The sequence below is a fragment of the Salmo trutta genome, chromosome 3 (genome assembly GCF_901001165.1).
Source record: "Salmo trutta chromosome 3, fSalTru1.1, whole genome shotgun sequence".
Classification (NCBI taxonomy): domain Eukaryota; kingdom Metazoa; phylum Chordata; class Actinopteri; order Salmoniformes; family Salmonidae; genus Salmo; species Salmo trutta.
In genome coordinates, this window is record NC_042959.1 from 20,705,161 (window position 1) to 20,717,896 (window position 12,736).

Below are 12,736 nucleotides of genomic sequence, written 5' to 3' on the forward strand. Positions count from 1 at the left end.
TGTACCACCGCATCCCCATATGTACCACCGCATCCTCATATGTACCACCGCAATCAGGAAAACCACAGAGAGAAGAGTGGATGTACAATGGATCTCAAGTTGTTATATTTAGAATATTTAGATGCTACTCCTGATTTTGTGTCCTTTAATTAAAGAAATGTTGGCAGATCTTTTTGAATCTCCCTTGAAGAATAAATACAATGTTTGGTAGATCACTAGAAAGAGTGGAAATGGCACTGTTTGTTCTTGGTTTAAGTTAGGTTTTCACTGTTTGATTCATTGGTCTAATTTTGAACTGACCATTTTTGAAAACCTAACTTAAACCAAGAACAAACAGTGCCATTTCCACTCTTTCTAGTGATCTACCAAACATTGTATTTATTCTTCAAGCGACATTTCTTTAATAAAAGGACACACGTTAATATCCAAAGATTAGCTACGGCAGAATAGGTAAATAAACAAAGTCCAAAGACAGAATTACTATTTCAACAATGAGTATATCAAAAAGATGTGTGTGAATAGAAAGACCAAACAGGAATAGAAAAAAAATGGCTCTGTAAAAGTTGTGCCAGTTGTGACCAAATCGTTGTTCTAATAAATGGTTAGTACACAGTGTGTAGGAGTCCCTTCAACCATTCCTCTTCAGTTTTTGTGATAAGACATTACTTCTGGTTTGCAAAAGTTGTTGATATCTCAAACTATTGCACAAATTACAACAATCAAGAAACAAAATATGCTTAATATCTCTCTATCGCCTCTGCTCTGTTGACACGGGCAATATGTAACCATCAATTTACATCCCTCCTGTGTTGTGTTTTCTCTGCTTGCTGTCAACGCTCCCATCAGTGAGATTGATACCACACAGCCCCGGAAAGGCTCATTTTCCTGTGCACCGTGCTAAGTTGATGATCTATTAGTAGTAACTGACCACCACTGCTATTTTCCAAGTTGGCACCTGTCCAAAATTCAGCTGCCTGTCGTCAGCTGACATCACCAAACGGTACGCTGGGAGACTTGGGATGGTGGCAGGCAGCGGCAGAACATTCCCCACTCCGTTTATCCATATTTTATAGGACTTGGGAACTAACCGGCCTGGTAATCATTGTCCACAAGCATAATCCCCCTCTGTATTTCTCTCCCCTATACCCACAGCAGTACTATAGAGAGACGGCTACTTTGTAGTGTTATCTAAAGCTCTCTTTGAAAGACTGGTGCCATTTGTAGGTCTACCCTTTATGAGAATAATTCTCTGAGATAGCAAGACATAATGCTGGTGTGTCTGCCTGATTCCATGTACAATGTACGACAATCACAATATGTTCTGGTGAAAGCACCTGTTGTACTGAAATGAGTGTGCATTAGTGAGCTGATTTCAAATGGATGATCTGTGGAGACACTTTGAGCACAAGTATTATTGCATTTTCAGCTTTCTATCCGCCCACGGTAGCTGATTCGGTGGACATTGACATGCATTCAATACATGTGAATGCCATCTGTGCTCCTGTCTCTGCCAGATCTACACTAAACAAAAATATAAATGCAACATGTAAAGTGTTGGTCCCATGTTTCATGAGCTGTTTGTGCACACATTTGCACAGCCATTGAAGAGGAGTGGGACACCATTCCACAGGCCACAATCAACAGCCTGATCACCTCTATGCAAAGGAGATGTTGCACTGCATGAGGAAAATGGTGGTCACACTAGATACTGACTGGTTTTCTGATCCACGCCGCACACTTTTTTTAAGGCATCTGTGACCAACAATAATAGTAGTAATAATAGTAATAATACTTTAAAGTACTACTTAAGTAATTTTTGGGGGTATCTGTACTTTAATATTTATATTTTTGAAAACTTTTACTTTTACTTCACTACATTCCTAAAGAAAATAGTATACTTTTTACTCCATACATTTTCCCTGACACCCAAAAGTACTCGTTGCATTTTAAATGCTTAGCAGGACAGGAGAATTGTCTAATTCACGCACTTATCAAGAGAACACCCCTGGTCTTCCCGACTGCCTGTGATCTGACGGACTCACTAAACACACATGCTTTGTTTGTAAATGATGAGTGAGTGTTGGAGTGTGCCCCTGGCTAACCGTAAATACATTTCAAAAAAAAAAAAATGGTGCCGAATAGTTTGCTTAATATAGGGAATTTGAAATTATTTATACTTTTACTTTTGATACTTAAGTATATTTCAGCAATTACATTTACTTTTGATACATAAGCATATTTAAAAACAAATTCTTTCAGAATTGTACTCTTTCATTTTTACTTGAGTCATTTCCTATTAAGGTATCTTTACTTTTACTCAAGTATGACAGGTACTTTTTCCACCACTGGTTGCATGTTGCGTTCATATCTTTGTTCAGTTTATAATGGTTGAAGTAATTTCCCTTGTGGTTCTTCATTTTCCAGCATTTTCCATAGGTACCTGATTCACCTTTTTTATCTCCCTCCCTCTCTCTTCACTCTGTTTAATTTCTCATCTTCCTCTATTCTCTGGAATTGTTTTCCCTCATCTCTCATCTTCTCGTTTGTCTCGCGGTTGCTACCCACCTTCTGTTTCAACATTCTGAAACCCCCATGGGAGAGGAGCAGAGCTGTAGATTAAATTCAGTCTCTAATTGTTGAAGAGCGGAGGAGGATTAGTAGGTTAGCGGTGGTGCTGGTGCTAGCAGAAGGTTGTGGAAGTGGTTATATTTAATGTCTCTAACAGAGATGTCCGTTTTCGTTGGAGTGGGGGAAAACTAGACTCTGAAAAAACAACATTGCAGAGGAGCGAGTGCAACCCTGGGGAGACATTTAACTAGTTCTCATGTGACTGGCCATGTGACTGGCCATGTGAGGTGAGAGTCATGAGCTCTGCTAAATCACCATGCTGGAGGACAAGGAGCCAATGGTGGGGCTTCTGTGTGAAAAAGGAGCAAAGAGAAAAGCTATAAGAGAGACCTAGGGAAATTTCCATTCCGATTGCTCACTGGCAACCAACCAAGGCTGAACGCTGGACTCTCCTCTCCCTACTTCCGCAGCTGTTTAGACTGACTGATCTGTCTACCCAGGAGACCATCTTCTGTAACAGTAACAGTGGTGCTCATGTCATTTCCCATCCTTTTATTCATCCACCCACTAAACTTCCTTTAGAAACAATGAGAGGGCCTCCCGAGTGGCGCAGCAGTCTAAGGCACTGCCTCGCAGTGGTAGAAGCAACGCTACAGACCCGGGTTTGATCCCGGGCTGTATCACAACCGGCCATGATCAGGAGTCCCATAGGGCGGCACACAATTGGCCCTGCATTGTCCGGATTAGGGGAGGGTTTCGGCTGGGGGGGCTATACTTGGCTCATTGCGCTTTAGCGACTCCTTGTGGCGGGCTGGGCGGCTGCAGGCTGTCCTCAGTCGTCAGTTGAATGGTGTTTCCTCCAACACATTGGTGAGGCTGGCTTCCGGGTTAAGCAGGCGGTTGTTATGAAGCAAGGTTTGGCAGGTCATGTTTCGGAGGACGCATGACTCTACCTTCGCCTTCAAAGCCTGTTGGGGAGTTGCAGCGATGAGACAAGATCGAAATTGTGTGAAAAATAAAATAATAATAAAAAAATAACTATGAGAGGTTCATACAGCATCCAAGATGTAGGCTATGTCAATCAAGACCTACCGCAGGCTCTTTCTCTCTGACTTGTAATTGGTGACCAGTATGGCTGTCTGAGCTGCTGCCCACCTCTATCCATCACCGGTGTGCCCGAGGCTCCCATGAGGCTCACACACACACACACACACACACACACACACACACACACACACACACACACACACACACACACACACACACACAAACAGTCCTGTCCTTCATACACCCACTCACTTGCACACAGCATCGCTGTGACCTTTACGCAATGTCCTTCGGTACCACAGATGGATAGAGCCCCATTCACACAATCAACCTGTGGGCTAGTTGGGCCTGCTGTCTCTTATTCACTAGGCCCTTTTGTGGCTCTACAGTATGTTTGCAACCATCTGGGTAGAGGTTGTTAAGGACCACCTCGGAGAAAGGCCTTGCTGTGGATAAATAAACAAGACATTGTCAGGAAATGCTTCCATACAATTTGCAGTGTCGTGTTCGTGTTGGAAGCAAATTTCCCACTGTGCAAGTAAGCATTTCACTCTTTTACACCTACTGTATGGATATTTATCAGGATTCCCAGTAGCTGTTGTTAAAGCAGCAGCTACTCTTCCTGGGGTCCACACAGAACATGAAACATGACATTTTACAGAACATTAATAGACAAGAATAGCTCAAGTACAAAACATGTGACAAAAAAAACTTTGATTGATTGATAGATTGATTGAAACTTCTATTTTTGTATGTCGACTGATGATGGTGAGGGGCATAGGGATATGTGGGAAACCTGAACCCTTCCTAGGGGGAATGGGAGATACTGATGGTGGTTTTTGATAATAGGAGATCTTTCCCTCGTAACCTGTAAAAAAATGTATTTAGATTCGGCGGGTTGTACGGAGTAAGGAAGGCATAATTATTTGTTCGAATTATTGACATTCATAGAGAGGTTATCATACAGTGTATTCTCTTAGCTGCCTTGGTACTGAGGAGACTAATTCAGACACTATTTAAATTGTTCCTCAAACTTAACTTCACTGTTTTGATAAGTCATATTTCTTATATATCATGTATGTTGAGTATGTTATGCAACCACAATGAATCGGAATCTTTAAATTAATTATATCACATGTCTGAATAGCCAGCCCGATCGAGTACAAATCAATATGAATTTGCTTCAGGAGCACTCAGGATGTACTCCCTCAGCATTGGCCTCCCCCATCTACGTGAAGTCGCACAGAACGCTAATTATCTTTCACTATCATTCCTTGCAAAGCTGAGATCTTTTGTGAGGCAGTCAGGCTTCGGTTGCCGAGCATGTGCTTCTGGAAGAATTTGCTGTTTAGTAATTGGTAAAAATGCTAAGGATACAATGAAGCAAAGTTAAAACTGAAGAACACTCTCGGTTTCTAGTGAAGAGACTCAATGTTGGTGAGGATGGGCTATAAGAAATTGAAATATTCGATTTGTGAAAAGATTAGTTGAACACTAGTGCTATCCAAAATCAATCCACCCCAAAAAATCCATTACAATTAACCATGTTTGAAACGACAATTTGTGGTAAACAAAGGTATGAATATTGTCCATTAACCAAAATGCTAGTTCTAAGCAAGCCATATTTCTAACCTCTTTGCTGTTATATTCACAAGCTTAAGGTAATTGTCCAGTGTTTCCAGAAATATGACCTATACTTGATTACAATATGAGTAAAATAGTTTTCCTTCCAAAACATGGTAATTAAACATGTTAAAAAGCGGCTTTTCTGTGTTAGAATGGTGTTGGCGTATACCGGTCATTAAAAATATTAATGCGAGCAGACGGCTGATTGGCCAGCTCATCGTCCTCAGGAGGATGACATCATCATCTATGAGGAAATAGCAAGAATTTTAAAAGGTCTGTTTAAGATACAAGTTTGAGGTGGGTTTTTTTAAGTGTTTTTGTTCCAATTTTTTATTTGGCCACAAATACGAGTATAGGACAGATCAATAACATTAGGTATGTGTGAATAGAATATGAACTTTCAAAAGTGAGATTTTCACTGGACAGTTACTTTAATAATACAGTGAATTCGGAAAGTATTCAGACCCCTTGACTTTTCCCACATTTTGTTACGTTACTGCCTTATTCTAAAATTGATTCAATTGTTTTTCCCCTTATCAATCCACACACAATACCCCATAATGACAAAGCAAAAACATTTGTTTCCATTTTTTTGCAAATTTATTAAAAAAAATCTAAAAAAATGAAATATCACATTTAGATAAGTATTCAGACTTTTTACTCAGCACCTTTGGCAGAGATTACAGCCTTGAGTCTTCTTGGGTATTATGCTACAAGGTTGACACACCTGTATTTGGGGAGTTTCTTCCATTCTTCTCTGCAGATCCTTGATCCTGACTAGTCTCCCAGTCCCTGGCGCTGAAAAACATCCCCACAGCATGATGCTGCCACCATCATGTTTCTCCGTAGGGATGGTGTCAGGTTTTTTCCAGATGTGACACTTGGCATTCAGGCCAAAGAGTTCAATCTTGGTTTCTCATGGTCTAAATCCTTCAGGTGCCTTTTGGCAAACTCCAGGCGGGCTGTCATGTGCCTTTTACTGAGGAGTGGCTTCCGTCTGGCCGCTCTACCATAAAGGCCTGATTGGTGGAGTGTTGCGGAGATCTTCAAGACCTTCAATGCTGCAGAATTTCTTTGGTAATCTTCCCCAGATCTTTGCCTTGACACAATCGTGTCTCGGAGCTCTACAGACAATTCCTTTGACCTCATGGCTTGGTTTATGCTCTGACATGCACAGTCAACTGTGGCCCTTATATAGACAGGTGTGTGTCTTTCCAAATCATGTCCTATCAATTGAATTTACCGCAGTTGGACTCCAATCAAGTTGTAGAAACATTTCAAGGATGCTCAATGGAAACAGAATGCACCTGAGCTAAATGTTGAGTCTCATAGCAAAGGGTATGAATACTTATGTAAATAAGGTATTTCTATTTTTCATTTTTAATACATTTTCTAAAATATATAAAGACCTATTTTTGCTTTGTCATTATGGGGTATTGCGTGTAGATTGATGAGAAAAAAACATTTATTTAATCAGTTTTAGAATAAGGCTGTAATGTAACAAATGTGGGAAAATTCAAGGGGTCTGAATACTTTCGGAATGCACTGTATTACTAATAGTTGAGCAATATTGCACCTGCCACAAACCCAAGGATCCACAGAAGCCATCCATTCCCATTTTCTAAACAAAAACGATAGCAACATTATACACCGATTTAAAACATTGAGCAAGTAAATTCAAACAGTTCATTCATGATGTACATTGCAATCCATTTAAACATGATATGATGAGGAGAATCTCACCACTGGAGTTTAATCAAATTGATCACCGCCTACAGAAAAAGTGATGAACTGTTTTAGTATAAATCAATAAGTTCTTTCCACCTTTATGCTAATATAGAAGAAAAGGCTTAAATGGAACTTTAATCCACCGCAAAGGCTCCCAGACTGTTTAATGACTCTAAATTTCACATAACTGCTCGACTGACACTTGAATATCAGGTCCATCTTCATTTGGCTACGTCTTAAGATTTTAAAGTTCAGGTTCCTTTCTGAGCCAAGGCCATTGAGACCCATGTTAATGGCTATTTATATTCCAGAGCCATACTTGCCATGATTTTCTATTAAGAATTATATCCCATTCATTCATTATTGCTACCCTATTGATGAGCTTGATGGTAATATGTGGTGCAGGTCATTTAAATGTCATAAGGAGTGTGTGGTAGTGAGTAGGTGAACAACATGTTGAGCAGATGTATGAAGAGTGTAATCGAATGCTTATCCAACCTCTTTCTGAATGGTATTGCCACGCTATAGAGCTTTAACTAGTGTTACTAGAGTCACTAAACCAACCTAGGAGAATCATGCATGGACATTATAGTCATAAACACTAGAAAGAAACTACATTTGTCACAGGGCTTGGGTTATTTCTGTGTTAGATCCCTTAACAATCAGTGGCCCCGACATGTTGATTGGGAATATTAATCTTGATGGATTTCATTGGCCGCCTACCTGTATCCATTAATCAACTCTCTCATTGGTACAGTATGGGGCGCTTTGATTCATCACCCCAACAGATGAAGATGAACTCAGCAATATATTTCTCATCATAACACCACACTCCACATACATATTAATAGCGTAGTTTTCATCTCGTAGGCATGAATCATTTTTGTAGACAGGGAATTTTAACAGCCACCCGTTGCGGGCCCAAGAACAATACATAATCAAGTGCTTTAAGGTACGGCCAAGAAAAACAAACAACTATCCGAGCCACATTTTCGAAGTGGCATTTATTCGACATAGCAACTCGAAGGGTACTTACGCAGCCTCTATGGATGTACAAATGTGCTTGCAGTTTGTCAATAGCAATGTATGAACATGTAACGGCTGTCTTCTGAAATGAACCAAGGCGCAGCAGGTATGTGAATACTCATGGTCATTTATTGCCAAAAAAGGAGTAGAGCATTCACTTAACAACAAAAAGGGTGACAACAGTGACAGTTCTACAGGCTAATACAAGCAGTGTAAAAAAACAACCACCCACAACCCCACAAGGCAAAGTAGGCACCTTATGTGTGACTCCCAATCAACCACAACCCTCTACAGCTGTGCTTGATTGGAAGTCACACGGCCAAAATCAATGAAACAATAAAAAACACACACTCCCTGCTGCCACGTCCTGACCCAACTACCCCCTCTACTGGTCAGGACGTGACAGTACCCCCCCTCAAGGTGCAGACGCCGGGATGCACCTAAAAAAAGGAAAACAAGAAAATCCCCAACAAAATTTAACACCTAAACAATAAGGGAGGGAAGGGAGGGTGGCTGCCGTCACCGACGGCACTGTGCTACACCCTCCCTCCCCAACCCACCTATCCTGGAGGTGGTTCAGGTGCAGGACGTGGACCTCGCTCCACCTTCGGCGTTGCCCACTTTGTTGGCGCCGATAGCTGCGCCGGGCAGACGGGCCACTCGGGCTGACCCTGGCAGACGGACCACTCTGGCTGGGTCGGAAGGCATGCGGGCCACTCGGGCTGGGCCGGAAGGCAGGAGGGCCACTCGGGCTGGGCCGGAAGGCAGGAGGGCCACTCGGGCTGGGCCGGAGGGCAGGAGGGCCACTCGGGCTGGGCCGGAGGGCAGGAGGGCCACTCGGGCTGGGCCGGAGGGCAGGAGGGCCACTCGGGCTGGGCCGGAGGGCAGGAGGGCCACTCGGGCTGGGCCGGAGGGCAGGAGGGCCACTCGGGCTGGGCCGGAGGGCAGGAGGGCCACTCGGGCTGGGCCGGAGGGCAGGAGGGCCACTCTGGCAGAACAGGGCAGTCTGGCCACTCTGGCAGAACAGGGCAGTCTGGCCACTCTGGCAGAACAGGGCAGTCTGGCCACCCTGGCAGATCAGGGCAGTCTGGCACACTCTGGCAGAACAGGGCAGTCTGGCACACTCTGGCAGAACAGGGCAGTCTGGCCACTCTGGCAGAACAGGGCAGTCTGGCCACTCTGGCAGAACAGGGCAGTCTGGCCACTCTGGCAGAACAGGGCAGTCTGGCCACTCTGGCAGAACAGGGCAGTCTGGCCACTCTGGCAGAACAGGGCAGTCTGGCCACTCTGGCAGAACAGGGCAGTCTGGCCACTCTGGCAGATCCTGACAGGCCGGGCACCTCTGGCAGAACAGGGCAGGCGGGCACCTCTGGCAGAACAGGGCAGTCTGGCCACTCTGGCAGAACAGGGCAGTCTGGCCACTCTGGCAGAACAGGGCAGTCTGGCCACTCTGGCAGAACAGGGCAGTCTGGCCACTCTGGCAGAACAGGGCAGTCTGGCCACTCTGGCAGAACAGGGCAGTCTGGCCACTCTGGCAGAACAGGGCAGTCTGGCCACTCTGGCAGAACAGGGCAGTCTGGCCACTCTGGCAGAACAGGGCAGTCTGGCCACTCTGGCAGAACAGGGCAGTCTGGCCACTCCGGCAGTTCAGGGCAGTCTGGCCACTCCGGCAGTTCAGGGCAGTCTGGCCACTCCGGCAGTTCAGGGCAGTCTGGCCACTCCGGCAGTTCAGCGCAGTCTGGCCACTCCGGCAGTTCAGCGCAGTCTGGCCACTCCGGCAGTTCAGCGCAGTCTGACCACTCCGGCAGTTCAGCGCAGTCTGACCTCTCTGGCGACTGTTGACTGGCGGGCAGCTCTGACGACTGTTGACTGGCGGGCAGCTCGGACGACTGTTGACTGGCGGACAGCTTTGACGACTGTTGACTGGCGGACAGCTCTGACGACTGTTGACTGGCGGACAGCTCTGACGACTGTTGACTGGCGAGGCTGGGCTGACGCACTAGACTCCTGATGCGTGGGGCTGGTATTGGACTTGCCAGCCTGGAGACACGCACCTCCATGCTAGTGCGTCTAGCGGGAAACACCGGACCGAAAGGGCGCACTGGCGGTCTTGAGTGCAGGGTTGGCATCCCTCCTTCCGGCTCGATGCTCCCCTTGCCCTGGCACCTGCGGGGCGCTGGTACTGGGCGAACTGGGCTGTGCGTCCGTATAGGCGAGATGGTGCGTACCACAGCGTAACATGGCGCCCTCCACCTCATACGCACCTCCCTGTAATCACGGGTAGCTGGCTTACGGCTCTTCCCTGGCCTGGCCAAACTACCCGTGTGCCCCCCCAAAAAAAAATATTGGGGCTGCCTCTCGGGTTCCCTTAGCTCCCTTAACTTGTCCTCCCAGAATTGTCTCTCATCTTGCCAGGCCCATTCCTCCTTTTTTCTCTCCTGTGGCTTCCTCCTCTTCTGCTGCTTGGTCCTGGTGAGGTGGGTGGTTCTGTAACGGCTGTCTTCTGAAATGAACCAAGGCGCAGCAGGTATGAGAATACTCATGGTCATTTATTGCCAAAAAAGGAGTAGAGCATTCACTTAACAACAAAAAGGGTGACAACAGTGACAGTTCTACAGGCTAATACAAGCAGTGTAAAAAAAAAAAAAAACCACCCACAACCCCACAAGGCAAAGTAGGCACCTTATGTGTGACTCCCAATCAACCACAACCCTCTACAGCTGTGCTTGATTGGAAGTCACACGGCCAAAATCAATGAAACAATAAAAAACACACACTCCCTGCTGCCACGTCCTGACCCAACTACCCCCTCTACTGGTCAGGACGTGACAGAACAATGACTTAGTATTATCTCTGATCTTGTTTATGAATACTTTCGCACTTTACAAACGTCAGCATGCAGCATGCCGTTCACTGCAGTGGTGTATTGGTTGCATTGGTCAAATTTGGACGTGATGCTTTGAAGAATATGACATAGCTAGATCAATGTGATTGCATCAAGTGAGTGTATGGGCCTCACATCTTTAGATTACAGTATTTCTCTTTGGATTATCATTATTTGCAGTGTATTACGCCTATAGACTGTATATTAAGCCTATTGAAGATCACTTAATTTGTCAATTGTACACAAGGTACAAACAAAATTGGACTTCTGATTTATCCAAACCCCTCTGAAAGACACACATACTGGTTGGAGCGGGGAGCTGCCACACTGGGTGCCCATGGATAAGTTGTTGGGGTGCTTAGGTGCCTAAGAGTCAATGACATCTAGGATTTGATACCAGCAACCCTCCGGTCACCAGCTCAGTTCCCGCAAGACCCAGGATTCGACCTAGCAACCCTCCGATTGCTGTCACACCTCTCTAACCACTAGGATACCTGCCACACCTAGGTTTGTGCTATTGGCAGTATAGTAAGCTTATTGAAAGACTATTGAAAGGCTATAGATTTGAGCTACTGAGTTGAGTTGCCCCACCCTCATGTACTATTGGTTAAATGACCTGTCAGTCAGGTTGAAGATGTTTCTGATTGGTCCTGTGTCTCCAGGTGTACGACCAACATTACAAGGCCATGCTGGACGGTATGGAGACAGACAGTATCATGGAGATTGACCCCGCCCATCGCACTGAGATCTTCAGGATGGGGAACGGCAGTGATGAGGTGCTCGTGGTCCATGACTTCAAACATGTAAGTGTTGTCAAAATTCACATTTGGTACAGTATACCTTCTGCATACTTCATATACTGTCATTTTCTTTTCTTTATTATAGTTTTTGTGCAGAATGATTGTGTTTGTGTTCGAGCCCTTTCCAAATTGCTGTTAGATTGTGTAAAAGCATTTCTGTTCTCCGAAATCATATCATCTTCTTCGACAATACCCTGCACTCTCTCCTGTGTTTTTCTCTCTCTCTCACGGAAAAAGCTGATATCCAATGTGTGTCATCTAATAACAAGAGGTTTCAATTCCCTCTCATATACAACCCCTTATCCACCACCACACACACACACACACACACACACACACACACACACACACACACACACACACACACACACACACACACACACACACACACACACACACACACACACACACACACACACACACACACACACACACACACACGTAGGTAATTGCCAAAATAAAGGAAACACCAACATAATGTCTCTTAATAGGTCGTTTGGCCCCCACGAGCCAGAACAGCTTCAATGCACCTTGGCATAGTGTCTGGAAATCAATTGTAGGGATGCAACACCATCTTCTACAAGAAATTCCATCATTTGGTGTTTTGTTGATGGTGGTGGAAGACGCTGTCTCAGGCGCTGCTGCAGAATCTCCCATAAATTAATTTGGGTAGAGATCTAGTGACAGAATGCCATGGCATATGGTTTACATCGTTTTCATGCTCACCAAACCATTCAGTAACCACTTGTGCCCTGTGGAGGGCGACATTGTCATCCTATGGGGGCATAGCCATGGTAGCCAAAATAATGTCCAAAATAATGGCCTGCCCAGCATTTTTATACATGACCCTAAGCATGATGGGATGTTAATTGACTCAGAAACCACCCCTGTGTTGAAGCATATGCTTTCAATATACTTTGTATCCCTTATTTACTTGTGTTTCCATTATTTTGGCAGTTACCTGTACATATATATATATATATATATACACACACACATGCACACACAGACACACACACACACAACCATACCTGAATATCATGTATAAAAAACAAAA

The 12,736-nt window shown here is 44.8% G+C and overlaps 1 protein-coding gene across 1 annotated transcript in view; it reads left to right on the forward strand.

Annotated features, from left to right (window-relative positions):
• The window catches only part of tnmd (tenomodulin), a 72,201-nt gene that overhangs the window by 24,099 nt on the left and 35,366 nt on the right, over positions 1-12,736 (forward strand). The window contains exon 3 of the mRNA XM_029726049.1: positions 11,542-11,682. Within this exon, the coding sequence (XP_029581909.1) occupies positions 11,542-11,682 (141 nt within the window). The remainder of the gene's footprint in view (positions 1-11,541; positions 11,683-12,736) is intronic.